We start from the raw sequence: 14717 nt of genomic DNA on the forward strand, positions 1-14717 counted from the left end.
CTATAACCCCACACTCTACATGTCTTCATTCTTGTCATTTAAAAATATTTCCTCCTAGTCCTTTGGCCTACTAAGAAATGAGTACTTGAAGAGCTAGTAATATTTTTTCCCCACCTTCAGGAGAGAAGACCAAGAAGAGGTTAGTCTTCTGATGGCTACATGTGATGTTCAGAAAATTGTATGGTAATTGGTAACTAAATTTCATAAGTTGCCAAGCTAAAAAAATGCAGTAATCTTCTCAGGTTTTAAAATAATGGCAGTAAAACATAAATATATTTTAAAAAATTATTTTTGGTAAATAAAAATATTTGGTAGAGAATTAATTTGGGGCTACTATATTATTTGGTGAATTGACTTTCTGGTTATTTGACTTCAGCAAATTGGCCATTTGGCATATTGAGTATTTGGTTCACAGTGTTGTAGTGTCTCATGCTTAAGGGCTGAGACAAGCCTAGGACATTTTTATTTAAGGCACTCAGAATGCTGATAATTGAGAAGGTATAACCAGATGAGGCTGGGAATAGACCAGGACCAGATGGTGGAGACAGCCTGTGTGAACCCCAAGAAGACAGGATTAGGGTGGGTTTTTACAGCCAGTAGTTCTTTGTTGGGTGGAAGAGCGATTGGAATGAAGGCTGGCTGGCAACAAGCAAAAGTGGTAGGTCTGGTAGAGGTACCAGTAGCTGCCTTCAAACCCAGGTGGCACATGTGTCTCTCCGTATGGGTAGACAGGTCTAGGGTGCCCTGGCCGGGTAAGCTGAAGGCTGAGTGCCTGCACCAGCCTGCCTTAAAGAGTTGACCAGGTCAAACACCTAGAGCTGCTTTTCAGTAGTAACATGTCAGTGCTTGCAAATTCTCACCCAGTTTCAGGTCACTTGCCCTCCTCCCTTGTACACATATGGAGCTAGGAGAGGTACCATATTCCTGTGAATGTATGTGGAACCGGGCCTGTAAACACATGCCCATTTTAATTGCCACTAAATATATCTTTTGAAAACTATCTTTGAAATTAAGTAGACACAAGGAGCTGCTTTTCCAGGGGGCACCTCAGGCGGGAGGTACAATCTGTGGCTGAATGACATCTATGATTGGCAGGCTCAGTCCTGGATGAGAAGAGAAGGGGTGGGGTGGGGGAGTTGAGGGGACATGGGCAGAGAACATCCTGCAAAGGGGTGAGGATGCAGGGAGGGATGCTTTACTTTCAGAGACAAGGGGAAGGAAAGAGATGAGTGAGAATCATTGACTATTAGAATTGGAAGGAACTTGGAGATTTATCAATACAAAACCTTCCCTCTACAGATGAGGTTACTACATCACCAAGATCCCACAGGGACTTGGTGGCAGATCCAGGCCCCAGGGCTCTTGACACCAGTCTAGGACACCATAGAGGAGATTTAAAGGTACAAAAGGAGACTCTAGAGGAAGCAGAGGGGTTTCCCTAGTACCCAAATGTAAGAAGATTACTTGCTGGACAAAGATAGCAAAGAAAAAGGGAAGAATTAATTTTCTTCTCATTGGAGAGCTAGGTGTGCTCACCCACAATTGCCCTGTGTGAATCCCACCTGCCTATGAGCAGAACAGTCAACATGGAAGCAGCACTGCTTCCCAGGATTTCTCAGCTGGTCCGTGGCAGCTGAGATAACACTTATTGATGACATCATTCATCAGTCATGTGGCTTCTGCCTGCAGTAATTCTGCAAAGTTAGGGAAAGCTTTTCATGTGAGCAGCAGAAGGAAAATGAGTTGCCTGCTATAATGTGTAAATTTGACTCCCCTGGGCCATCAATTTTATGCCATGAGGATACTGGATGTTATGCAACAAAAAACCAACCTTGGGAATCTCACTGTGGGCTTTATATTGAGTTTGGATAGCACCCTTTGCACCATCAAAACCCCAGTCCCCACTGATTGGGTCCATCCCAGCCTGAGACCAAATGCATGTAGATCACTGAAAGCTTGTGGTCAGCAATCCTTTCAGGGGTCACTGTGGCTTATCTAATGCTAACATTCACCTGTGTCAGGAGAAGAACCAACATTCTAGGTAATAGGTCCATTCAACTATATTGAGTGGATAGGAGAAACAAACTTTGGAAATCAAGATCCTCACCGAGAATATAAACTCAAAGCCATGTGCATGGTGTGTGGGACTGTAAACTTTATGAAGCAATTTTTTTTCCTGTCTCCAGATATTTTCGTTGTCCTCCTTAATTTCTCTAGATAATTACCCCAAACATTAGTTCTTTTGTTATTAAAACTAGTGATACACTGTCCAAGATTCATTGACATTCCTCCCCCAAGACTCTGTGACAGTGGTTCTCAAAGTGTGGCCAGCAGCATCTCCATCACCTGGGGACTTAGGAAGGCAAATTATCTGTGTTCTCACTAAATCTTCTGAATCAGAAACTCTGGGGGTGGGGTCTGTACTACATGTTTTAATGAGCCTCCACCTGGCTTTGTTAAGTTCAAGTTTGAGAACCTCTGCTCTGTGGGAAGATGGCACATGATTCTTCTCTCATGAATGAGAGTCAGAGCCCCCCAGAGAGCCTTGAAATACTTTGAGGTGTTAAAGATTTCCCTGCTCACTTATGATGACAGGAAGCAGGAGGTTCTTGGTTATAATAGATATCTTCTGACCTTTGGGGGAAGAAATACACTGAAGAGCAGCCACATGACAGAGAGAGAAGACTTCACACAGTGTAACTGTCCTCCAAGCCAAGGAGGAGAGAAAATGCCTGCAAGGGAAGCAATGATGAAACCCAGGGCAACCATGAATTTGGATAATGGGTTTATGCAGCATGGTTTAGGGTGAAAAGACCAGGAGGGAACACCTTCTGGATGGTGAATTTGTAAGGTTCTTTTTTGGGAGGTTAACCACTATTTAAGAAGCTGTGTTATATTTAAAGCGAATTCAGTGTGCAAACCTTGAGGAGAGATAACCAAAGCTATTTTTTTTTCCCCAAGAGAATTCCTATGTTGCCTCTATCAGCTTTGTATAAGACAAACTTAAAAAAAACAAACTAGCAAGGTAAACTCCAACCCAGATTTGCATTAATAGCTGCTACATCATAATTTACACTAGTTAGTGATAAACTATTAGAGCAAATGGAAAAGAGTATGATTGTGTTCAATTAAGTTGCGGTCTAGTGAGTGCCCAGCCCAGTGGCTGGTAAATAAAAGTGCCTAGAGAAAGGTAGCTGCTATATTTATTATTTTTATTATTTCAGACTCACTGTCCACTGGATTGGTGCATGATGGAGTGGAAAAATATGGGGATGAATGAATGAGTTAATAAGCAGTGACAGAAAATGAAGGCATCACATTAAAGAAGGTCTGCTTGCTGTTTGAGATAGTAAGGGGTCGCATTTCTCCCTGGCATGCCCTCTGTTGGGTGCAGCAGGAACGGGGTTTAGTTCCTGGTCTTCTTTCAGCCAACAGAAACCCAAGGATGGTCTCCACAGTCACCCAGAAGGCATACACAGCTTTTCGAGCACCTGCATCTCTGTGATTCGCCCCCCTCATCCATCTGCCCAGAACACACAGTTCTGCCTTGAGTGCTCTTGGAGGATGTGAACCTTCATCTGGCATCACCGTTCAGTGGTAAGTCACTTGCTGTGCTGGTACCCAACGTCATGGTCAATGTCAGTTTCTAGCATGCTGAGGGCTGCTATTTTCCCTTCCGAAAGGCCATGAGTCCTGCTGGTTCACATGGCAGAATGAGAATGTGACAAACTCAGACGGGTAGAGCAAGTACCTGTAGACAGCCTTGAGGAGAGAGGCTCTGAATGTGTGACTTTCTGGATGGGTTTTGGGAAGTCTTTTATCTTTCCCTTTGGGCTTCAGTTGTGGAAGATAAGAATGGGAACATCTGTCCCAAATTACTTCAGAGATCTTACTTGAAACCATTTTTACTAAAAATAGCCCTATAAGAGTAAATATTATACACAAACTGAATCTTTGACTGTATAAAGCATGCAAAAAAACCTAAGGCAAAATTATAAGTTCAGTTTTACTAATTGCCCAGGACATGGGTTCTATCATAAGGTTTTCACCTGTTTTCCTTCCACATTCACTTCTGAAACAATGTTGGTCCCTACAAGTGTCTGTAGTGGTATCTCCTTAATAACAGGTTCTAGACCCTGAGTGCTCTTTCTGTGCCAGGGACCTGCTAAGCACCTTGTAAGTATTTCCTCACTTGATCGTCACACTATTTCTTTCTTTCTTTCTTTTTTAACATCTTTATTGGAGTATAATTGCTTTAAAATGGTGTGTTAGTTTCTGCTTTATAACAAAGAGAATCAGTTATTCATATACATATGTCCCCATATCTCTTCCATCTTGCGTCTCCCTCCCTCCCACCATCCCTATCCTACCCCTCTAGGAGGTCACAAAGCACCGAGCTAATCTCCCTGGGCTATGCGGCTGCTTCCCACTAGCTGTCTATTTTACATTTGGTAGTGTATATATGTCCATGCCACTCTCTCACTTTGTCCCAGCTTATCCTTCCCCCTACCCGTATCCTCAAGTCCATTCCATAGTAGGTCTGCCTCTTTATTCCCGTCTTGCCCCTGGGTTCTTCTGACCAATTTTTTTTTCTTTTTTCTTTTTTTTAGATTCCATATATATGTGTTAGCATACGGTATTTGTTTTTCACTTTCTGACTTACTTCACTCTGTATGACAGTCTCTAGGTCCATCCACCTCACTACAAATAATTCAGTTGCATTCCTATTTATGGCTGAGTAATATTCCATTGTATATATGTGCCACACCTTCTTTGTCCATTCATCTGTTGATGGACACTTAGGTTGCTTCCATGTCCTGGCTATTGTAAATAGAGCTGCAATGAACATTTTGGTACATGGCTCTTTTTGAATTATGGTTTTCTCAGGTTATGTGCCCAGTAGTGGGATTGCTGGATTGTATTGTAGTTCTATTTTTAGTTTTTTAAGGAACCTCCATACTGTTCTCCACAGTGGCTGTATCAATTTACATTCCCACCAACAGTGCAAGAGTGTTCCGTTTTCTCCACACCCTCTCCAGCATTTATTGTTTCTAGATTTTTTTTGATGATGGCCATTCTGACCGGTGTGAGATGATATCTCATTGTAGTTCTGATTTGCATTTCTCTAATGATTAATGATGTTGAGCATTCTTTCATGTGTCTGTTGGCAATCTGTATATCTTCTTTGGAGAGATGTCTATTTAGGTCTTCTGCCCATTTTTGGATTGGGTTGTTTGTTTTTTTGTTATTGAGCTGCATGAGCTGCTTGTAAATCTTGGAGATTAATCCTTTGTCCGTTGATTCATTTGCAAATATTTTCTCCCATTCTGAGGGTTGTCTTTTGGTCTTGTTTATGGTTTCCTTTGCTGTGCAAAAGCTTTTAAGTTTCATTAGGTCCCATTTGTTTATTTGTGTTTTTATTTCCATTTCTCTTGGTAAAGTAGCAGGATACAAAATTAATGCACAGAAATCTCTTGCATTCCTATATGCTAATGTTGAAAAATCTGATAGGAAATTAAGAAAACACTCCCGTTTACCATTGCAACAAAAAGAATAAAATATCTAGGAATAAACCTACCTAAGGAGACAAAAGACATGTATGCAGAAAATTATAGGACACTGATGAAAGAAATTAAAGATGATACAAATAGATGGAGAGATATACCATGTTCTTAGATTGGAAGAATCAACATTGTGAAAATGACTCTACTACCCAAAGCAATCTACAGATTCAATGTAATCCCTATCAAACTACCACTGGCATTTTTCACAGAACTAGAACAAAAAATGTCACAATTTGTATGGAAACACAAAAGACCCTGAATAGCCAAAGCAATGTTGAGAACGAAAAATGGAGCTGGAGGAATCAGGCTCCCTGACGTCAGACTATATTACAAAGCTACATTAATCAAGACAGTTTGGTATTGGCACAAAAACAGAAACATAGATCAATGGAACAGGATAGAAAGCCCAGAGATAAACCCACGCACGTATGGTCACCTTATCTTTGATAAAGGAGGCAAGCATATACAGTGGAGAAAAGACAGCCTCTTCAATAAGTGGTGCTGGGAAAATTGGACAGGTACATGTAAAAGTATGAAATTAGAACACCCCCTAACACCATACACAAAAATAAACTCAAAATGGATTAAAGACCTAAGTGTAAGGCCAGACACTATCAAACTCTTAGAGGAAAACATAGGCAGAACACTCTATGACATAAATCACAGCTCCAGACTCTTTCCTGGACTCCCTCCTGGCTAGCCGTGGTGCACTAGCCCCCTTCAGGCTGTGTTCATGCCGCCAACCCCAGTCCTCTCCCTGAGATCCGATGTCCGAAGCCAGAGCCTTAGCTCCCAGCCCCGACCCCTCCCAGAGGGTGAGCAGACAAGCTTCTCGGGCTGGCGAGTGCTGGTCGGCAGTGATCCTCTGTGCGGGAATCTCTCTGCTTTGCCCTCCGCACCCCTGTGGCTGCACTGTCCTCCATGGCTCCAAAGCTTCCCCTCTCTGCCACCCGCAGTCTCGGCCCGTGAAGGGGCTTCCTAGTGTCTGGAAACCTTTCCTCCTTCACAGCTCCCTCCCACTGGTGCAGGTCCCGTCCCTATTCTTTTGTCTCTGTTTTTTTTTTTTTTTTTTTTGCCCTACCCAGGTACGTGGGGAAGTTTCTTGCCTTTTGGGAAGTCTGAGGTCTTGTGCCAGTGTTCAGTAGGTGTTCTGTAGGAGTTGTTCCACATGTAGATGTATTTCTGATGTATTTGTGGGGAGGAAGGTGATCTCCACGTCTTACTCTTCTGCCATCCTGAAGCTCCTCCCCCGTAACACTATTTTTTGAGGCCAGCATTATTATATCCATTTTACAAATGAAGAGACTGAGGTTTAAGTAGCTGCAGGAATTTGCCTCTGGACATACACCTGAGCACGGCTGAGCTAGGATATGACCCTAGTCCACCCAGCTTCATGGTGCAGCATCATGAAACAGTGCCTCAGACCTGACCATGCCATTCCTACAGCTCCCATGTCCACCAACCCCTGCCCAACTGAACAGTGCAAGGAAAAGGAATCTTCTCTCATTGCTGAAGTTATGAAGAAGAAAAATGATTTTTTTTTTTGCTTGATCATAGTAGAGAGAAAAATTTGAAAAAAACTAGAAAAACTTTGATCCTCACCAAAGGTTCACAACTTGTCAAACTATGAAGAGTGAAGAAGTCTGCCCCCCTTCACAGAGCTCTCATGACAACTGCATTTGTCTGTGTGTTACTCTACACATAGAAAAGGATTTTGATTTCAAGACATCAAGCTCACACTTTCACCTAAGAAAATGAAATGCTCTTACATACTCAATGATTTTTTTAAAAACCCTTTATGAGTTGTTCATATGTGGCATGTTCAATGAATTTTCTTCCAAAAGTAAAAATAAAACAGCCTCTTTGAGAAATCTCATCACTTTCCTGCTACCAACTACCATCTATAGGGTGCCAGCTTCCAAATCTGTTTCATCTTCAGATCCACGTGGTCAAGCCACCAAGTGGCAATCTCCTCTGGGCTCTTCACAGACATCCTGAGCTTAAGGCATCAGCATTACATCCTACTCCCCATCCCACTCCTCCATCCAATTCCCCTCAAAGACAGCCAAGTCACTCCTCCAGTAACCTAAGCCAGATGCCAGTGGACCTCTCATCCCGCACCCAGTCTCTAAGACTTGCTGGTTGTGCTCTTGAACAAACTCCCCTCTGCGTCTCCTCTTCTCAACTTTCATCACCACTGCTCTCCTCAGCTCTTTTCTATTATTATAACAACCTCCTAACTGGTTTCCCTGCCTCCACATCCATCCTCACCCATCCACCATTTACAGGAATACCCAAGTGACTTTTTTTAATACACACATCCAGTCTTGGCCCTGCCCTTCTTAAAGCCCTTCAGGGCCTTCAGTGCATCAAGTCCGAGCTCTCCAAACTTTAGTGAAAGCCTCATAAAATCACATGGTCAGCTCCTCCTCTCCTGCCTAGCCTCGTTTATCCCTTTCCCAACTCACTTGCCCATCCCTCCATGCTGGCTTACTTAGAGTTCTCTAACGTTCTCATGCTGCTGTGCCTTGGTGTGTACCAGTCATTTTGCCTGGAGAGTCATTTCTTTTCTCTGCTGGTGAATCCCTACCCACTCTTTGAGATTCCGGTCCAGAGTTAGACACTTTTCGTATGAGACTTCCTCAGTGCTTAAGTCTAGGCAGAGGCAAGTCTTTCCACCAAAGCCTTTGGAACACAACTCATTATAGCACTTAGTAATATGCATTTTGATGATTTATTTACTGGTCTGTGTCTCTCAGCTAATTATAAGCTCTTCTGGTGCAGGGCCCCTTTCTTTTTCATCTTTGTGCCTCTAGCACCTAGCACAGTATTTGGTGTACCCAGGGCACTCTCTAAATGCTTGTTGAAAAAAATGAATAAATGAAAGAATGAAACTTATCCTGTCAAAATAAAAGTTCATACTGATCTGAAACTTTCAAAATTAACTAATCAATAAATTTGACTTGAGCACGTGTGATATATAAAGCATGACGTTGCCTTAGGCACAAATAAGTGCTGAATGTGGCCTCTGGTTTCAGAAACTTGTAATCTGGGGACCAGATAAATATAAAAATAAGTGCTAATTATAGAGAGAAATTATTTTAATGAGCTGATAAAAAGAACCTTCTCAAGGCAATGTAGAATGAGCTGCATGAATGAAATGGAGATGGGTTACAGGAGCTTGGAATTTAAAGAGGTCTCTATGGTTTGGGAAAGGGATTCTATGGAGTATGGTTCAATCAGTTAGACTTCACATTATAAGTAGCAAAAAGAATTAGCCTATAGCAAAGGGAAGCCATTTTTTTAAATTAATTAATTTGTTTATTTTTGGCTGTGTCATGTCTTAGTTGTGACATGCGGGCTCAGTAGTTGCGGCACACAGGCTTAGTTGCCCCAAGGCATGTGGGATCTTAGTTCCCTGACCAGGGATCAAACTGGCATCCCCTGCATTGCAAGACAGATTCTTAACCACTGGACCACCAAGGAAGTCCAAAGGGAAGCTATTGGCTGAAATTCCCAGGGCAGGCTGGCTTCAGACAAGACTCTATCTAGAGTGTAAAGAACATTACTCAGTTTCTCTCTTTTTCCCTAGTAGCTCCACATTCTTCTCTTGCAGGGTCCATTTCCACCTCACAGCCTTACCTTTTCTTTCCCAGAAGGCTCCAGGAAATATATATTTACATCTCGTTACACCCGATTAGTTACATACCTTCCTTGAATCAATCACTGTTGCCACAAAATTAAGACATCCTTATTGATTTAAGCCAATGAGTGGCGCCCCAAAGTGTGGGAAAGGTCAATGGCACCAGTCACGTGGCCTATACTATGAGAGGGTGCATTGTTTAAGTATATGCAGGATACCCAGTAAGGCCAGCAAGTCACCCGGGGGTGAAGTAGTGTGACTCAGGAAGCATTGCTGACTTTCTGCTCATGTCCTTTTCCCACCTTAAGCCACAATGTCAAAAAAATTTCTCACAACAGGGGGCCTCCCCACATTATCTTTTCCTAAATAATGGCAGAAGAAAGAGCTCTGAATTAAAGATCAAGAACTCTTGATTTCTGTCTTGGCTCTGTCAAGGCATTGAATCTTTCTGTTTCTCAGTTTGTTTACTATGAAATGTGGATGATGACACCTGTCCTCCCAGTGTCGTCGGGAAAGTCAAGTGAAATGGCAGTTTGAAATTAACAGATGCAAACTAGCATATGTGAGATGGATAAACAACAAGGTCCTACTGTATATCACAGGGAACTATACTCAATATCCTGTGATAAACTGTAATGGAATATGAAAAAAATGTATATATGTATAACTGAGTCACTTTGCTGTACAGCAGAAATTAACACAACATTATAAATCAACTATACTTCAAAAAAATAAATTAAAAAAAAAAAGCCAGGTGAAATGATCAGTTTGAAAGCCCTTTCAAAAGCATCAAAATATACTTAGGAAGGACTATTGGTAATTCACCCTCAGTGCTCATGTCTACATATTCCTCATCTTGAGAGATTAAGACGATTATGCCAATGCACCCCTCAGTTTCTCTGTTCCCTCCACTCCAGGCCGTCTGGCCATCTCTCAGTTCCTCATTACTCCATATCAACCCTGATGCTTTACACTCAAGTAATGGGAAACCTCACCCCAAAGGGCTTTGACGGCAGGACAGCTTACTCCCTCCTAATGAGGAGTCCACAGGTAGGTGGGCTCCAGGTACGGGGTGTCAGGCCTGTCCTGCCATATCTCTTGGCTCTGACCTCCCCAAGGGCTGCTCTTATCCACAGTCTCCTGCAAGACGACTGCAGTGGTTCCAGGAATCTTCATGTGTATCTCTTTTGCTAAGGCTAGGAAACCTTTCCAAGAAAAATTCTTATGTCTTATTGGTTAGAATTGCTCACAAGCCCACCCCTAAACCAATGTCTGGCAAAGGGGGATGGGATTCATATGATTGGTGGAGATTCCTCAGGATTCACTTTTTGAGCTAGGGATAGAGCCATTTTCTGCATGGCCGCATGGTGGAAATCGTCTGAAAATGATCAGGGTCTGACAGCTGAAAGAGGGAGGAGATTGGCTACTGGGTGGGGGACAACCAGAGTCGATATAGCAGATGCTGTCAGTGACCTGCTCTTATCCCCAGGCCCTATGACCTGAGTGCACAGCACTGACTTCTGACCACTAGCACTTGTGTTTCTTTGCTTGAAAACTTCTTCTGGTCTTTCCCACCCATGCAATAAGCCATAAATGCTAGGGGATTACTATTTCCACGCTGGGAACAGCCCTCAATGACTGTTGAGAGTATATACACCCCCACATGTATAAAAGCTCCAGTTCCCTCATCCTGAGGGTGAGATCACTCTTTGGTGTTTGCCCTGCACTGGCCTCTAGAATGTCGTAGCCCCGTTACATTCCAGCTACCCATGTCCAGTAGCTGGCTGGACAACACACCCTCCCAGGCTGCCCTCCTCTTCCTGCCTCACTTCTCCACTCCACCATGGTGCTTCCTACACCTCCTTTGACTTCCTATCTCAGAGTCGGCTTTTTGGGAAGTCCAAATGAAGATACCATATGCCAAACTCCTTCCTGAATCCAGAGACTCTGTACACAGCGTTCCCATCTGCTCAGAATGTGTTTCCTCTCCCTGCTTACGCTCCCGCTCCCTTCCAGTTTCAGTGGAAATGTCACTTCTCTCTGGAAGCCTTGTTTGAGCCCTTGTCCACCTGAGGCCATCCTCTCATTGTTTGTTCTCCTCTTCTGTACTTCTCCTTAAGAATGGTTGTGATTTAATTAATTGTTTGTGTAATTAATTTTTTTACATCTGTATCCCCAACTAGATTGTGAGCTGCTTGAGGGCAAGGACAATGCTTCTGGCCTCCCACTCTATTGTTGGCTCCTGGCACACTGCCTGGCACAAAGTAGAGGGTCAAGGACTGGCTGGATATGGGAAAATGAACCTTATGAAAGATGTAAGTTTGAGGGTCATTCACACAGAAAAAATTATGAAAGCTTTAGATAAAATATATTTTATTTACATGATTCTTAATGGATCTACATTTATTTCTTGGGACAGAATATAACTTTTTTTTTTAAAATATAACTTTTATACATAGAAGGGATGCCCATTGTCTAAGGGAGAATCTTAGAATGGTTCCTTTATATCTATAAAACTGCCATTTTAGTCACCTTTTAATTTTATTTATACATTGCAGAATTCCATCTCAAATCCATTATTCTTTCATTCATTCATTCATTCAATGCCTACTTATAGGACACTGTACCTGGCAAGACTCTAGAACTATCTGCTCTCGACTCTTTCCAAAAGCCATGAGAGAGACATATAATGACCATCATATAATATATGAGGGAGAACATCCCAGGTTCTCTGTCTGCCTCCCCTCAGCTCTACTTCCACAGTAGGCTTTTGGCTTTTACTGAAGAAGCAAGGAACAATCTTATGAAATCAATCACTATATTTGCCAGAAAAGGGTAACTGAGGGCTTGTCTATTTTGTCAGTGCTCACATGGGAGAAATTTCCTTTAGTGACAAGTGGCATGAGGCAGGGTGAAAACAGCAAACAAACATGCATGCTTGCCATCTCTCTGCCAGGCAGACTCTTTCTTACTAATCCCTAAACAAGACCCTTACCTCTGCATGGGATTAATTCAGATTTTGTGAGGTTTATATAATTTGGAATCCTTCTTTGTGAAAAAAGTACAAAACTACAAATAAAAACGTGACACAGAGCTTTGGAAGGGTCCACACAAGTGAGGGGCTCTGAATTTTAAGCTGCACTGGTTTCCTAGTGAATCAGCATCTGACCCTGATTAAGAGTGGCTAGTCCTCCCGCCCCTTAGTCCTGCATGGTTACTCTGACCTCTATGCTTTATGCTTTGCCTGAAAGGCTTCCCTCCTCCTTCTTCTTCAATCCCCGGACCATATTTTTTCAAAGTTTGGCTCCGCAATGCTTTCTCTGATTCTCCCTAGCAGAAAGCTCTCCCTTCCCTGCAGGCCCACAACCCTATGTACAGAGCCCAGGATATGTTGTCTCATGATGGCTTAGAGGGCATCATGAATGGCTCTATTTGAGGGGCATATACTGTGCCTTCTCCAATTAGTCTTGGGCACAGGGACTATTTCTTCATTTAGGTTTCTCCTCAGCACCTACTCAAGTTCTGGGTACAGCAGTAAGGGAAGGGGAAAAGGAAAGGCGTAAGAAAGGCAAGATGATGGGGTGTGGAGTGAGGCTCACCTGGTTGTAACTCTGCCCTCGTTAGTGCAGGACCTCAGGCAAGTCACTTACCTCTCTAAGTCTTCGTTTCTCACTGACAAATGGATATAATAATGATGTTTATTTCCCATCATTGTTGTGAGGATTAAGTAAAGCATTTATTCATTCACCAAATATCTATTTAGCCCTCTCTTGGGCTATTTTTGGCACCAGAGGCTTGGAATACACGTGACTCAGGGATACTCCCTGTGTGGCGGTTCCCATAGTTGAGTTGGGAGATAGAAGATTATGATGTATCAGGATAAGGCTATAGCAGACACTCAACTGGAGCAGAGCAGGTGCTCCATAAATAGTCGTTAAATAAATGACTGACAGAATGAAGGAATTCAGAAAGCAAAAATGATTATCTTTGCAAGATAACACTTGATATATTTGCAGCATCATCCAGATGTAAGTATAATGTTGAATATAATGGACATGGCAGTGCATGGAACATCACGAAATGCTGCATGTTAAAGGAAATAAAATCAGCAGAAAGAAAACAAGGGTTGAATGAGAGGAGAGAAGACAAAAGGAAGGAGAAAGGCCCTCAGAAGGCAAAAAGGGAGGAAGGGCACCGTGGACTCACCTGGCCAAGTGTGCACTCCATGCCACCCAAGAAGTCAGCCTCCTTCAGCTCATCGTGGTTGCTGCTGATGTCGTGGACCTCAAACCGCAAGCGCTGCACCTCCTCAAAATAAAAGTCCACGGTAAACAGTTTTGAATACACTGGGTTGATGCAGGTGCGAATCACCTCTGTTCTGTCAACCTGCAGAAGAGAGAAAGAGAAAACTCATCAGGGATCAAGGCTTCGTATCATTATCCTTCATGAGGATTCATCTTACGGTGCTCTGTCTCATTCCAAACTGTCAATGCCCTCCACCAAGTCACCAGGGTGAGCAATTTGGATGTCTTCAAGGATGCATCTTCAGAGAATAAGCCATGTTTCAAGGAGGAAAATCATAGAATAATCTGAGCTTTGTATTTAAGGGTTTAGAGCACCTTGTATTGTTAAATAACAGGGCAACGAGATGGATTGATTATTAGGGGCTGCCTGGAGCCTCAGGATGAGAAAGAGTCTGAGGGCACATTTGGGTTAAGGAGAAAAGAAATCTATATTCAATTCCTGAAGTCTGAGGGGCACAGTCAGGGCAAAAGACCATGTAGAAGCCCCATTTTAGCCAACCCTACTCTAGTATGAGTGTCATAGTTCATGAATCCCAGCATACTGAAGGGGAAGGACATGAAAAGGGATATGAAGATAACTGCCTGTAGTCTCAAGTGTGCCTTTTGTTGGGTTTACACATGTTGACTCGGTCATTTCAGTCCCCGGGGCCTCAGTTTCCTCATCAACCAGTGAGGGTTAGAGGATTAGAGGATGAAAAGTCTCTTTGTGCTATAATGTTCCAGGAGCGAAGACTTCCCAGGCCTTCTGTGGTAATAACTTTCCATTTCTCTCTCACTTTCTACCATACTCTGTGCCCCTGGAAGCTGACTTCTATGGACTGACTTTCCTGGGCTCCCTTGACCTCTGGGTTCTGGGTGGAGGCAGCCAGAGGGGAGACTTGGCAGGAGATCAGAAGGACATAAGCAGTGTCTCCGTCCCTCTACACACAAGTCTGCTAGGGACTCCCATCCAAGAGGGAGCTGCCGCCAGGATCTGGTGACACAGTCCTGACCCTCAGACAGAGGGGTGGTAATGGCTTTCTGCTGCTGCCACGCTGTCCTTTTTCAGCTCCCTTATGCCTGCCCAGGCACATGCAAAGAGTCTCTGTGTGAAGAGTTTAGCCCTTTGAGTGAAACTCTGGGTATGCCACCTGCTTTCTGCTAGTACCCCCACCACTAAAGTTCTTCTCTTCCACGTCTGTCCCAAGTAAGAATACTCAACACCAT

At 43.1% G+C, this 14717-nt stretch overlaps 1 protein-coding gene across 1 annotated transcript in view; it reads right to left on the reverse strand.

Annotated features, from left to right (window-relative positions):
* Positions 1–14717, reverse strand: part of CPNE4 (copine 4) — a 438687-nt gene that overhangs the window by 195081 nt on the left and 228889 nt on the right. Inside the window, exon 2 of the mRNA XM_036850621.1 lies at positions 13414–13593. Coding sequence (XP_036706516.1) covers positions 13414–13593 — 180 coding nt within the window. The remainder of the gene's footprint in view (positions 1–13413; positions 13594–14717) is intronic.

The sequence above is a fragment of the Balaenoptera musculus genome, chromosome 4, assembly GCF_009873245.2.
Source record: "Balaenoptera musculus isolate JJ_BM4_2016_0621 chromosome 4, mBalMus1.pri.v3, whole genome shotgun sequence".
NCBI classification, from domain to species: Eukaryota; Metazoa; Chordata; class Mammalia; order Artiodactyla; family Balaenopteridae; genus Balaenoptera; species Balaenoptera musculus.